Source organism: Cherax quadricarinatus, chromosome 2 (genome assembly GCF_038502225.1).
Source record: "Cherax quadricarinatus isolate ZL_2023a chromosome 2, ASM3850222v1, whole genome shotgun sequence".
Classification (NCBI taxonomy): domain Eukaryota; kingdom Metazoa; phylum Arthropoda; class Malacostraca; order Decapoda; family Parastacidae; genus Cherax; species Cherax quadricarinatus.
Window position 1 is genome coordinate 2,037,736 of NC_091293.1, and position 15,049 is coordinate 2,052,784.

Genomic DNA, 15,049 nt, shown 5'->3' on the forward strand with positions numbered 1-15,049 from the left:
TACCAGCAGCTGAAGGTACAGCAGCAGCTGAAATTACACCAGCAGCTGAAGGTACACCAGCAGCTGAAGGTACATCAGCAGCTGAAGGTACACCAGCAGCTGAAGGTACACCAGCAGCTGAAGGTACACCAGCAGCTGAAGGTACACCAGCAGCTGAAGGTACACCAGCAGCTGAAGGTACACCAGCAGCTGAAGGTACACCAGCAGCTGAAGGTACACCAGCAGCTGAAGGTACACCAGCAGCTGAAGGTACACCAGCAGCTGAAGGTATACCAGTAGCTGAAATTACACCAGCAGCTGAAGGTACACCAGCAGCTGAAGGTACACAAGCAGCTGATGGTACACAAGCAGCTGAAGGTACACCAGCAGCTGAAATTACACCAGCAGCTGAAGGTACACCAGCAGCTGAAGGTATACCAACAGCTGAAGGTATATCAGCAGCTGAAGGTACACCAGCAGCTGAAGGTACACCAGCACCTGAAGGTACACCAGCAGCTGAAGGTACACCAGCAGCTGAAGGTACACCAGCAGCTGAAGGTACACCAGCAGCTGAAGGTACACCAGCAGCTGAAGGTACACCAGCAGCTGAAGGTACACCAGCACCTGAAGGTACACCAGCAGCTGAAAGTACACCAGCAGCTGAAGGTACACCAGCAGCTGAAGGTGTAACAGCAGCTTAAAGGTCCACCAGCAGCTGAAGGTACACCAGCAGCTGAAGGTACACCAGCAGCTGAAGGTATACCAACAGCTGAAGGTACACCAGCACCTGAAGGTACACCAGCAGCTGAAGGTACACCAGCACCTGAAGGTACACCAGCAGCTGAAGGTACACCAGCACCTGAAGGTACACCAGTAGCTGAAATTACACCAGCAGCTGAAGGTACACCAGCACCTGAAGGTACACCAGCAGCTGAAATTACACCAGCAGCTGAAGGTACACCAGCAGCTGAAGGTACACCAGCAGCTAAAATTACACCAGCAGCTGAAATTACACCAGCAGCTGAAGGTACACCAGCACCTGAAGGTACACCAGCAGCTGAAAGTACACCAGCAGCTGAAGGTGTAACAGCAGCTTAAAGGTCCACCAGCAGCTGAAAGTACACCAGCAGCTGAAGGTACACAGCAGCTGAAGGTACACCAGTAACTGAAGGTACACCTGCAGCTGAAGGTACACCAGCAGCTGAAGGTACACCAGCACCTGAAGGTACACCAGCAGCTGAAGGTACACCAGCAGCTGAAGGTACACCAGCAGCTGAAGGTACACCAGCAGCTGAAGGTATACCAGCAGCTGAAGGTATACCAGCAGCTGAAGTTACACCAGTAGCTGAAGGTATACCAGCAGCTGAAAGTACACCAGCAGCTGAAGTTACACCAGCAGCTGAAGATATACCAGCAGCTGAAGGTACATCAGCAGCTTAAGGTACACCAGCAGCTGAAGGTATACCAGCAGCTGAAGATATACCAGCAGCTGAAGGTACATCAGCAGCTTAAGGTACACCAGCAGCTGAAGTTACACCAGCAGCTGAAGATATACCAGCAGCTGAAGGTACATCAGCAGCTTAAGGTACACCAGCAGCTGAAGGTATACCAGCAGCTGAAGGTACACCAGCAGCTGAAGGTACACCAGCAGCTGAAGATATACCAGCAGCTGAAGGTACATCAGCAGCTTAAGGTACACCAGCAGCTGAAGGTATACCAGCAGCTGAAGGTACACCAGCAGCTGAAGGTACACCAGCAGCTGAAGATATACCAGCAGCTGAAGGTACACCAGTAGCTGAAGGTACACCAGCAGCTGAAGATATACCAGCAGCTGAAGGTACACCAGCAGCTGAAGGTAAACCAGCAGCTGAAGGTACACCAGCAGCTGAAGGTACACCAGCAGCTGAATGTATACCAGCAGCTGAAGGTACACCAGCAGCTGAAGATACACCAGCAGCTGAAGGTATACCAGCAGCTGAAGGTACACCAGCAGCTGAAGGTAAACCAGCAGCTGAAAGTACACCAGCAGCTGAATGTACACCAGCAGCTGAAGGTACACCAGCAGCTGAAGGTACACCAGCAGCTGAAGGTACACCAGCAGCTGAAGGTATACCAGCAGCTGAAGGTACACCAGCAGCTGAAGGTAAACCAGCAGCTGAAGGTATACCAGCAGCTGAATGTACACCAGCAGCTGAAGGTATACCAGCAGCTGAAGGTACACCAGCAGCTGAAGGTAAACCAGCAGCTGAAGGTATACCAGCAGCTGAAGGTACACCAGCAGCTGAAGGTATACCAGCAGCTGAAGGTACACCAGCAGCTGAAGGTACACCAGCAGCTGAAGGTACACCAGCAGCTGAAAGTACACCAGCAGCTGAAGGTACAGCAGCAGCTGAAGGTATACCAGCAGCTGAAAGTACACCAGCAGCTGAAGGTAAACCAGCAGCTGAAGGTACACCAGCAGCTGAAAGTACACCAACAGCTGAAGGTACACCAGCAACTGAAGGTACACCAGCAGCTGAAGGCACAGCTGCACTATAAGTATGAATCAACTCAGAAATTGTATTCTCATGTTTTCCAGGTTGATAGTGATAAGTCTAGTGGGCGAACCATTCACAAATTATTGCACGAAAAGCGGTATTTCAGTTTTCCCAATTTCAATAAAAATGACAAATTGGCGCCTACACTACTCAAAATCAATCCAAAAATTTCTCTACGATTCACCAGTGTTTAAGGTTTGAAGCCTATCAGAAGAGGCATTTTCCCCATTTTCGACAGAAACCTATTTGTTTAGTAAAAACTCGCGTGTTAAAAATTATGCAAGGCAAAATGAATGCGAATCAATGTTTGGAGTTCATATTAATCCCAGTGTGGAAAATTATTGTAGCTGTGGAAATTTTTACATAATTTTCCTGAAGTTATAATGTATAAATTTCAGTAATGTAAATAATATGTAAAACGTGTTGCTGGTGATCTAAATTTAATTTTCGATTGAAGAAAGAACCAGCAGCTACGGAGTGAGGGGGAGAGGTGGGACGCCATAATGAAAAAATAGGGGGAGATTGGTCACGATAATATTGGAATTGAATCGGACGTCATCGGGGCAAAATTTGAGTGGAACAGCCTCAGACGACAATTAAATAATGCAGTAATGTCCCCCAATGAATAACTGGAATGAAATTCGTGTGAAACCCGTATAATAGATTTTTAGATTTTGCCACCGAAGTGGCTAGTTTATTGTGCGCCCCATATCCATCCTGTGGACGGTAGCGCAAGAGCATATGGATACACAAAAGCCTAGGAACTAGGTCCAAAAGGGTTAACAGGTGTACATTTGGGCTTTGTGGAAAATACTGTATATTTTCCGGAAATGAGGTAATTTATAGGTAAATAGGTGGCCTATATTGTATTTAATAAAAATTATGTTATCGAAAATGGGAAACCCTGCGCCTGCGCAGAAGAGACTCGCCATTGTTGTTTGAATTGGACACAAACGTTAGTGAATATTGGGAAGAATTTTCGTGATCTAGAGGTAAAATTGCGTTGACACCTCTCAAATAGGAGACGAAATTGTTGGATGTGCATTCCTGCATAACTTGAGATATCAGACGACTGAACAAGACAGCTCCAGGAACCTCAGATAAGCTATCTAGATTTGTGTTATAATTCTGGCCAGTATTTTCATAAATTTAGACAGTGAGGTTTTCTGAGTATGATACACCTTGATCTCCAGTCAAATTGGTGAGTGATTTTAAGATATTCTCCTTCTGTTATGTGTATGTGTATCTATAATCATTTTTTAATTTTAATATACAGTCCACAAACTTATATATTTACCAGAATTCTTGTTGATGCATCTTTTATTTATAATTAATAGGTCCAGATCAACTTGTGGATAAGACAGTTGTAGGTTTCGAAGGGGGACATTTTTGCGACCTAGGTGTCCCAAATTCCTACTTGTCTATGTAACTGATAAATAATAATTATCTTTGTAATCATTTACTGTTATGTACATAATGAGTTACATACAGATAAATGTAATTTTCCACAGTTTTTTTTAGTTATCTACATATCTAGAGTTCACTTATCTATTACATGCAAATTTAGGAAATTTGCTTAGTATATCTGGTATCGTATTTTCATTAATAAGATATCTTGACATGTCACATAGGTTATTATACTGTCTGTCTCTGTATTCCTCAATAAGTGGACAATTAAGCATATAGTGTTCAAGACAGTGACCATATGCCTGATCACATAATTTACATTTAGTTTGATCATCATCTGTGTCTCCTAAACTGCCAGAAGTACTTGTAACCAAGCCTAAGCCTGGCCACTACAACATCAGTCAGTCTGTTTACATTGCAAGTTGCTCCATAAACATACTTATCTACGTTCATGTTATCATAGTGGGTTATAGATCTACTCAGGCTTCTAACTGCATTCCTATAACAATCATTTTCATTATTTACTTCTCTCCTAATATTATTCCTAATGCTAGACACAGTTATACCAAAGTTATATTCTACATTCTCCTTCTGGGTACTCTTCTTGGTTAGCATATCAACTTTATCATGCAGGAGTAATCCAGTGTGTGACGGGATCCATAGCAATTGTACATTAATTCCTTTGTCCCTGATTTTTGAGTATCTATACCCGGCTTCTCCAATGACCATGTTGTTGGAGTCATTATATGAGTTAAGAGCTTTCAGTGATGATATAGAATCAGTAATGATGATAGAGTCAAGCTCGGTGTCATAGATTAGCTTTAGCGCCACTAGGATTGCAAACAATTCAGTTTGCAGTGTAGACGCCCAGTTGTTAATTCTTATGCCTAACTCAAAAAAGTTTATTATCGTTCTTAACTAGGGAGGTGGCAACAAGAGCAGATGCAGCCCTGCCAGAAGACTCCTGTTTAGATCCATCAGTATATATAACTTGTGATAACTTATTGCTACCAGCTAGGCGAGAAATTTCTTCTTGAGCAGTTGCTGTAACAAGTGATTTAAGGAAGGGATTACTAGCAATGAGCTTCTTGGGAGGGACTTATAGGTATGTGATATTAAATGAACACATCTTCCATGGAGGGGTGAAATTCTCTTGTTGCCTACAGTGATACAGTTCATGCAGGTTATAAAACTTAATGCAATTACACGTTTTCACAATCCATTTATTATTATTATTATAATCAAGGGGGAAGCGCTAAACCCGGAGGATTATACAGCGCCTGGGGGGGGATGTGGAAGGCATTCAGGCTTAATTCGGGGAACTGGAGCACAGATCCAATTCCTAAATCAAGAGCCCCTCACCAACATCAAGGAACCTTCCTTGAGGGGACAATCCATTTAGATCTGTGTGTATTTACCTCTAGACAGTTGGTAAGATTCATTGTGACAGTGTCTGGTTCATTTCTTAACATTCTAATACCGAGTACAGTGTTAATAACAATCCTAACACTGATACTAGAAATACCAAGCTCCTTCCTCATATTAAGAACCTTTGTAGATTTGGGACACCCAAGAATAATTCTGAGAGCTTCATTTTGTATTAACTCCAAGGGTAGAGTGGTAAGATTGGATAAATTGGAGGGCGCCGGTTGTTTCCCTGCAACACGCCTTGGATAAGTAACGCTCACCTATTTTGTACAGTAGTTTTACGTTGGCCTTCGTAATTTCTAGGTGTCTAGGTAACGTTACTGTGTGTTTCACCTGTGGTCCAAATGGTAAGTGTTAATATTCAAAATTTATTTAATGTGTTCACCATATGCTGTTATAGTGTTGATATCAAGTGTAATAGACCCTGCCACATGTTCATTCAAGTCACAAACAATTTAAACTGTCCAATAATTCAGTTTTACCAGAGTTACTGGTTTTCTTAAATATTAGTAAATAATTAGGTCATGCTTGGTGTGGGTGTGGTCGAGGAGTCACTTTTCTGAGACCTATTGTGACTTAAGTCCCACTTGCCTCAGAGGTGTAACTAAATCCGGTGAATAATAATTGTCTTACATCTTACGCAAATTACAGGTATGTAAATAATAGTGAATCTCGTGCATGAAATTTCTCACAGTAGCCATGACTGCTGGTGTCCAACTGTAACTGTTACATAAAAAAATTAAAGAACCTTTGTTTATTCCTTTGGATGTGAGACTCACAAATCAAGCAACCAACTTTAAGAGTCCTAGGTTGTTAATAATTATTATAATCAAATTAAGCGCTAAACCCACAAGGGTCACAGCGCTGCAGGAAGGGATGTGAGAGAGTAAGGAAGAGGACTTGAGCGCCTGGGAACTGGTAATGGGAGGAAATTATAGTTGATCCCAGGAAGAGAAGGGCAGGTAAAGTTTCCCTTCATCAAGAGTCCTTTACCAGCATCAAGAGCTCTTCACCAACGTCAAGATACCTTCACCAGCAACGAGAGCCCTTCAACATCAAGAGACCTTCATCAGCATCAAAATACTTTCACCAACGTCATAATACCTTCATCATCAAGAGCCCTTCACCAACCTCAAGAATCCTTCATCAGCGTCAAAATGTCTTCAGCATCAAGAGCCCTTCACCAGCATCAAGATACCTTCACAGCATCAAGATACCTTCAGAGCATCAAGAGCCCTTCATCAGCACAAAGAGCCCTTCACCTACAAGATACCTTCACAACATCAAGAGCCCTTCACCGGCACCAAGAGCCCTTCACCAGCATAAAGAGCTCTTCATCAGTGTCAAGAGCCCTTCACCAGAATCAAGAGCCCTTCAACAGCATCAAGAGCCCTTCAGCAGTATCAAGAGTCATTCACCATCAAGAGCCCTTCACCAGCACAAGAGCCCTTCAACATCAAGAGCCCTACGCCAGCATCAATATACCTTCACCAGCATCAAGAGCCCTTCACCAGCATCAAGATATCTTCACCAGCATCAAGAGCCCTTCACCAGCATGGAGATACCTTCATCAGCATCAAGATACCTTCACCAGCATCAAAATACCTTCACCAGTATCAAGAGCCCTTCATCAACATCAAGAGACATTCACCAGCATCAAGAGCCCTTCACCAGCATCAAGATCTCTTTACCAGCATCAAGATACCTTCACCATCATCAAGAGCCCTTCACCAATATAAAGATGCCTTCACCAGCATCAAGAGCCCATCAACATCAAGAGACATTCACCAGCATCAAAAGTCCTTTACCAGCATCAAAAGCCCTTCACTAACATCAAGATATCTTCACCAGCATCAAGAGCCCTTCAACATCAAGATACCTTTATCAGCATCAAAAGTCCTTCACCAGCATCAATATACCTTCACCAGCATCAAGAGCTCTTCACCAGCGTCAAGAGCCCTTCAGCACAAGAGACCTTCACCAACATCAAGAGCCCTTCACCAACATCAAGATATCTTCACCAGTATCAAGAGCCCTTCACCAGCATCAAGAGCCCTTCATCAGCATCAAGATACCTTCACCAGCATCAAGATACCTTCACCAGTATCAAGAGCCCTTCACCAGCATCAAGATCCCTTCACCAACATCAAGATCCCTTCACCAGCATCAAGAGCCCTTCACAACATCAAGATCCCTTCACCAACATCGAGATATCTTCAGCATCAAGAGTCCTTCAACATCAAGAGCCCTTCACCAACATCAAGAGATCTTCATCAGCATCAAGAGTCGTTCACCAACATCAAGATACCTTCACCAGCATCAAGAGCCCTTCCCCAATATCAAGATACCTTCACCAATATCAAGAGCCCTTCCCAATATCAAGATCCTTCAATATCAGAGCCCTTCAACATCAAGAGACCTTCAACATCAAGAGCCCTTTACCAACATCAAGAGTCCTTCACCAGCATCAAGATACTTTCACCAGCACCAAGAGCCCTTCAGCATCAATATACCTTCACCAGCATCAAGATACATTCTCCAGCATCAAGAGCCCTTCAGCATCAAGAGCCCTTCACCAGCATCAAGATACATTCTCCAGCACCAAGAGACCTTCACCAGCATCAAGAGCCCTTCGCCAGTATCAAGAGCCCTTCACCAGCATCAATAGCCCTTCTCCAGCATCAAGAACCCTTCACCAGCATCGACAGCTCTTCAACAAGATGCCTTCATCAGCATCAAGAGCCCTTCACCAACATCAAGAGTCCTTCACCAACATCAAGATACTTTCACCAGCACCAAGAGCCCTTCAGCATCAAGATACCTTCACCAGCATCAAGATACATTCTCCAGCACCAAGAGCCCTTCACCAGCATCAAGAACCCTTCATCAGCATCTAGAGCCCTTCGACAGCATCAAGATACCTTCTCCAGCATCAAGAGCCCTTCGACAGAATCAAGAGCCCTTCGACAGCATCAAGAGCCCTTCAACAAGATACCTTCTCCAGCATCAAGAACCCTTCACCAGCATCAAGAGTCCTTCCCAAGCATCAAGAGCCCTTCACCAGCATCAAGATCCCTTCACCAGCATCAAGAGCACTTCAAGATACCTTCAGCATCAGGAGCTCTTCACCAACAAGATACCTTCACCAGCATCAAGATACCTTCACCAACATCAAGAGCCCTTCACCAGCATCAAGAGTCCTTCACCAGCATCAAGAGCCCTTCACCAGCATCAAGATAACTTCGCCAGCATCAAGATACCTTCACCAGCATCAAGAGCCCTTCAACAGCATCAAGATAACTTCAGTATTAAGATATCTTCACCAGCATCAAGAACCCTTCCCCAGCATCATGAGCCCTTCACCAACAAGATGCCTTCACCAGCATCAAGATACCTTCACCATCAAGAGCCCTTCACCAGCATCAAGAGTCCTTCAGCATCAAGAGCCCTTCACCAGCATCAAGATACCTTCACCAGCATCAAGAGCCCTTCAACAACGAGATACCTTCACCAGCATCAAGATACCTTCACCAACATCAAGAGCCCTTCACCAGCATCAAGAGTCTTTCACCAGCATCAAGAGTCCTTCATCAGCATCAAGATAACTTCAGCATCAAGAGCCCTTGACCAGCATCAAGAGTCCTTCACCAGCATCAAGACCCCTTGACCAGCATCAAGAGTCCATCAACATCAAGAGCCCTTCACGAGCATCAAAACAACTTCAGCATCAAGAGCCCTTCACCAGCATCAAGATACCTTCACCAGCATCAAGAGCCCTTGACCAGCATCAAGAGCCCTTCAACAACAAGGTGCCTTCCATAAAACAATGAATTCTGAATTGTTGTTTTTAAAATAAGAAATTACCTTTCCGTAACTTGGTAATATGAAGTGTGTAAGTCAAGTTTAGCTTCTATCATGTGGAAATATAACTCAGTGAATAAGACATGTTCCATACTTAAGTATCTGTTATGGAGACCTTTTACCAACCAGTGGCTTTATTTATCCAATACTACTGGAGACAATGGAAGACATGGAGTAGTATAATGGAATCAGTCCCTTAGCCCTGATGAATGTGCTGGAGACGGTGGAAGTAGTAGTTTGAAGGGATCAGTCCCTCACCCTGGAAAGGTGGTGTCCAGTTCACGGTTTTACTCTGAATCAGATGATCGAGGACTGAGAATTATCTGGTTAAGGCAGGAGAAGTGTAGTTTTAGGGAGGGAGTCACAGGTGGGAGAAGCCGCCTACTAGGAGAAGTAAAGTAAGTGAATAGTTTAGGCAAATGCAGAGTTGTGGAAAAATTCCCTGTACAGTATGTTGCTGTATCAAACAAACATAACTTATTAGTGATTTACAAAACTGACAAGTAGATGAATAAGTGTGCAATACGTACCGTAACAGAGGTACATTATACTAAGACTGATTTTTTTCTCTGCTAATATTTAAAACTGGTAACAGTATACTCTTTACGGAAATCTTCACGTTTCCTGAAGCACTTTGAGTAGTTGGGCTGCAGAGCTGCTACAGTATTACCTGGAGTTTACCTGGAGAGAGTTCCGGGGGTCAACGCCCCCGCGGCCCGGTCTGTGACCAGGCCTCCTGGTGGATCAGAGCCTGATCAACCAGGCTGTTGCTGCTGGCTGCACGCAAACCAACGTACGAGCCACAGCCTGGCTGGTCAGGAACCGACTTTAGGTGCTTGTCCAGTGCCAGCTTGAAGACTGCCAGGGGTCTGTTGGTAATCCCCCTTATGTATGCTGGGAGGCAGTTGAACAGTCTCGGGTCCCTGACACTTATTGTATGGTCTCTTAACGTGCTAGTGACACCCCTGCTTTTCATTGGGGGGATGTTGCATCGTCTGCCAAGTCTTTTGCTTTCGTAGTGAGTGATTTTCGTGTGCAAGTTCGGTACTAGTCCCTCTAGGATTTTCCAGGTGTATATAATCATGTATCTCTCCCGCCTGCGTTCCAGGGAATACAGGTTTAGGAACCTCAAGCGCTCCCAGTAATTGAGGTGTTTTATCTCCGTTATGCGCGCCGTGAAGGTTCTCTGTACATTTTCTAGGCCAGCAATTTCACCTGCCTTGAAAGGTGCTGTTAGTGTGCAGCAATATTCCAGCCTAGATAGAACAAGTGACCTGAAGAGTGTCATCATGGGCTTGGCCTCCCTGGTTTTGAAGGTTCTCATTATCCATCCTGTCATTTTTCTAGCAGATGCGATTGATACAATGTTATAGTCCTTGAAGGTAAGATCCTCCGACATGATCACTCCCAGGTCTTTGATGTTGGTGTTTCGCTCTATTTTGTGGCCAGAATTTGTTTTGTACTCTGATGAAGATTTAATTTCCTCGAGTTTACCATAAATGAGTAATTGAAATTTCTCATCGTTGAACTTCATACTGTTTTCTGCAGCCCACTGAAAGATTTGGTTGATGTCCGCCTGGAGCCTTGCAGTGTCTGCAGTGGAAGACACTGTCATGCAGATTCGGGTGTCATCTGCAAAGGAAGACACGGTGCTGTGGCTGACATCCTTGTCTATGTCGGATATGAGGATGAGGAACAAGATGGGAGCGAGTACTGTGCCTTGTGGAACAGAGCTTTTCACCGTAGCTGCCTCGGACTTTACTCTGTTGACGACTACTCTCTGTGTTCTGTTAGTGAGGAAATTATAGATCCATCGACCGACTTTTCCTGTTATTCCTTTAGCACGCATTTTGTGCGCTATTACGCCATGGTCACACTTGTCGAAGGCTTTTGCAAAGTCTGTATATATTACATCTGCATTCTTTTTGTCTTCTAGTGCATTTAGGACCTTGTCGTAGTGATCCAATAGTTGAGACAGACAGGAGCGACCTGTTCTAAACCCATGTTGCCCTGGGTTGTGTAACTGATGGGTTTCTAGATGGTTGGTGATCTTGCTTCTTAGGACCCTTTCAAAGATTTTTATGATATGGGATGTTAGTGCTATTGGTCTGTAGTTCTTTGCTGTTGCTTTACTGCCCCCTTTGTGGAGTGGGGCTATGTCTGTTGTTTTTAGTAACTGTGGGACGACCCCCGTGTCCATGCTCCCTCTCCATAGGCGGAAAAGGCTCACGATAGGTGCTTCTTGCAGTTCTTGATGAACACGGAGTTCCATGAGTCTGGCCCTGGGGCAGAGTGCATGGGCATGTCATTTATCGCCTGTTCGAAGTCATTTGGCGTCAGGATAACATCGGATAGGCTTGTGTTAATCAAATTTTGTGGCTCTCTCATAAAAAATTCATTTTGATCTTCGACTCTCAGTCTGGTTAGCGGCTTCCTAAAAACTGATTCATATTGGGACTTGAGTAGCTCACTCATTTCCTTGCTGTCATCTGTGTAGGACCCATCTTGTTTAAGTAGGGGCCCAATACTGGACGTTGTTCTCGACTTTGGTTTGGCATAGGAGAAGAAATACTTTGGGTTTCTTTCAATTTCATTTATGGCTTTTAGTTCTTCCCGCGATTCCTGACTCCTATAAGATTCCTTTAGCTTAAGTTCGATGCTTGCTATTTCTCTGACCAGTGTCTCCCTACGCATTTCAGATATATTGACCTCTTTTAGCCGCTCTGTTATTCTTTTCCGTCGCCTGTAAAGGGAGCGCCTGTCTCTTTCTATTTTACATCTACTCCTTTTTCTTAGAGGAATAAGCCTTGTGCATACATCGAGTGCCACCAAGTTAATCTGTTCTAGGCATAAGTTGGGGTCTGTGTTGCTTAGTATATCTTCCCAGCTTATATCGGTTAGGACTTGGTTTACTTGGTCCCACTTTATGTTTTTGTTATTGAAGTTGAATTTGGTGAATGCTCCCTCGTGACTAGTCTCATTATGACGGTCTGGGGCTCCACGCATACATGTCTGAACCTCAATTATGTTGTGATCTGAGTATATTGTTTTTGATATGGTGACGTTTCTCATCAGATCATCATTGTTAGTGAAGATGAGGTCTAGTGTATTCTCCAGTCTAGTAGGCTCTATTATTTGCTGGTTTAAATTGAATTTTGTGCAGAGATTTAAAAGCTCGTGTGAGTGTGAGTTTTCATCAGAGCTGCCTCCTGGTGTTATTACTGCAACAATATTATTTGCTATATTCCTCCATTTTAGGTGCCTTAAGTTGAAATCCCCCAGGAGCAAGATATTGGGTGCAGGAGCTGGAAGATTTTCCAGACAGTGGTCAATTTTTAACAGCTGTTCCTGGAATTGCTGGGATGTTGCATCCGGAGGCTTGTAGACTACCACAATGACTAGGTTTTGGTTCTCGACCTTTACTGCTAAAACTTCCACTACATCATTTGAGGCATTAAGCAGAAATGAGAATGTATTTTCCATTTATGCCTGGGAATGGAAGACTTTAATGTCTGATCCAAGGGAGGAGAGGATAGGTTCAGTTCCTTGGATCATGAGCCTCTTACTAGGATCCAGGCACCTCTCAAAGGGAACAAGATCCCCCAGGAGCAAGATATTGGGTGCAGGAGCTGGAAGATTTTCCAGACAGTGGTCAAATTTTAACAGCTGTTCCTGGAATTGCTGGGATGTTGCATCCGGAGGCTTGTAGACTACCACAATGACTAGGTTTTGGTTCTCGACCTTTACTGCTAAAACTTCCACTACATCATTTGAGGCATTAAGCAGAAATGAGAATGTATTTTCCATTTACGCCTGGGAATGGAAGACTTTAATGTCTGATCCAAGGGAGGAGAGGATAGGTTCAGTTCCTTGGATCATGAGCCTCTCACTAGGATCCAGGCACCTCTCAAAGGGAACAAGATCCACGTCACTAAGTAGTTGTTAAAAATACCGCAGTAACGTATCTTCCTCAGCAGCAAACTACATTATTAAACTGATTATAATTATTACTGGGGGAAGCGCTAAACCCACAGGGACCACATAGCGCCTGGGAAATAAGGGGCCATCAGATTTTATCCAAGGAAATAAAGAACAAGGATCAAGAACCCCTCACCAGCACCAGGGAACCTTTGAGAAGACTCCTAATATTTAAGTATCTTAAATACACAAATAGGTGAATAAAAGTTGCTCAGTGTTGGAAAATACTTTACTTAAAAAGTAACAGTCGAGATGTTTACTTTCTAGTTGTGGACGCTTCATTGTCAAAGTTTAGTTACCAATCTGCACTGCCTACATACATACATTTCATCATAACATATTTTCCTTGCAAGACTAGGAAAAACAGCTAAAACTTCTGGAATAAATTCATAATAATTTTGCAACAATTATTGTTTGTCACTATGTGTATCGACTCTCAGTTGTAGTTGTATACGTTCTGGTAGCGAAACATCTGTGGATATTTCCTTACCACCTGGATGATGCCGCAGCCGGAGCGCTGACCAGCATTGCCAGTCTTCAGAGACTCTGGGTTGCCACCGCGGCCCAGGTCATCAACACCGGCATGGACAACGATGGCTAGGCCGCCAATGTATGCTGGTGAGGTGGAGTCCAGTGAGATCTGCTTGTCTACGATGTTTATGTAAGCGACTCCTTGGTAGTCTGCCTCCACGTTGCCAAGATCTCCAGCGTGGCGTTCTAAGTCATAGGGGGCCCCATGGTTCTTCTGTGGAAAGATGAACCATCAAGGCATTAGCGAAATACTGAACCATCAGATATTGACAACTGGAAAGTTTCTGCAAGTCATGAATTTCAAAGTAGGCATGTAATTAAGCCCGCATCTTTGTAGTTATCTAGAGAAGGACTACTTATGGCAGGCCCTGAGCTCCACCCAAATGTAAACAAGTACTTAACAAAAGGGCTATTTCCACTCCTGAAAATAATCTACTAGTAATAACTTTTGTATAGTAACTGTGGAAATTTATTTTGTCCCTAAAGTTCCACAGGGCAGATACGGCGTACAAAGGGGTCCCAGCATGGCCGCTATGGAATGGCTGAGCTGGGTGGCCCTTACACCCAGCCAAAAACAAAAACACATTCTCTCCCGGTTTGGCGTGGATGGCAGGTACCTTTTAATTTATAGATTTACCCTTCAGAGAAGAAGTAGGTAGTTTTACTGTTAGTACACTAATATTAAGATTATTAAGGCAACTGTAGATAATAGTAATGTAGACCTAAGACCTTAACATAAGTAGTAATAGGCCGATAATGTAGGCAAACACTAGGTTAAGTTAGCTAGGGAGAAGTGGCAGCCGTAGTTTGAATGACGAGGCGCGGGTCTGGAAGAGACCAGCTCGTTCTTCTTTAGACAGACACCAACTGGACAACACGTGCCGTGATCAGCAGACGGCGCCCCCCACGTGTCTTCACATTTGAGACCTGGGGAAATCTGGTAGAGGCACCTCGATGTACCGTAGATGACCTCTGTCAGGCCCATACAGTAAGACAAGACCTCCACTCTTTCGTAGGATTCTGGCCAGTCTCTGGGGAAAGCTGTGAGTTGAACTGTAGGCCTTTGTGCAGCTGGTAGTGCATGCCCAGTACGTACCAGCGTCTCTTGTCTACTTAGAAGCTAGTGTCCGTTCCTGCATAGTTATACTAGGGGATACACACCCTCTTGGATATAGGAATTTCTGAGGTGCAGGCAGATCACTAATATCGATTGAATATTGCAGGAATTAAGGCTCCCGGTTGCACGTGGTTTCTGAGGGGAAGTCCAAAGGGGCTAAGCTTAGGGAGGTTGAAGATCAGGATATATGCTGCAACACCAAGTAAGTTAG

The 15,049-nt window shown here is 44.1% G+C and overlaps 1 protein-coding gene across 1 annotated transcript in view; it reads right to left on the reverse strand.

Annotated features, from left to right (window-relative positions):
- Nucleotides 1-13,405: 13,405 nt before the first annotated feature.
- Nucleotides 13,406-15,049, reverse strand: part of LOC128687082 (superoxide dismutase [Cu-Zn]) — a 130,169-nt gene continuing 128,525 nt past the window's right edge. Inside the window, exon 5 of the mRNA XM_070087101.1 lies at nucleotides 13,406-13,935. Coding sequence (XP_069943202.1) covers nucleotides 13,627-13,935 — 309 coding nt within the window. The 3' untranslated portion in view covers nucleotides 13,406-13,626. The remainder of the gene's footprint in view (nucleotides 13,936-15,049) is intronic.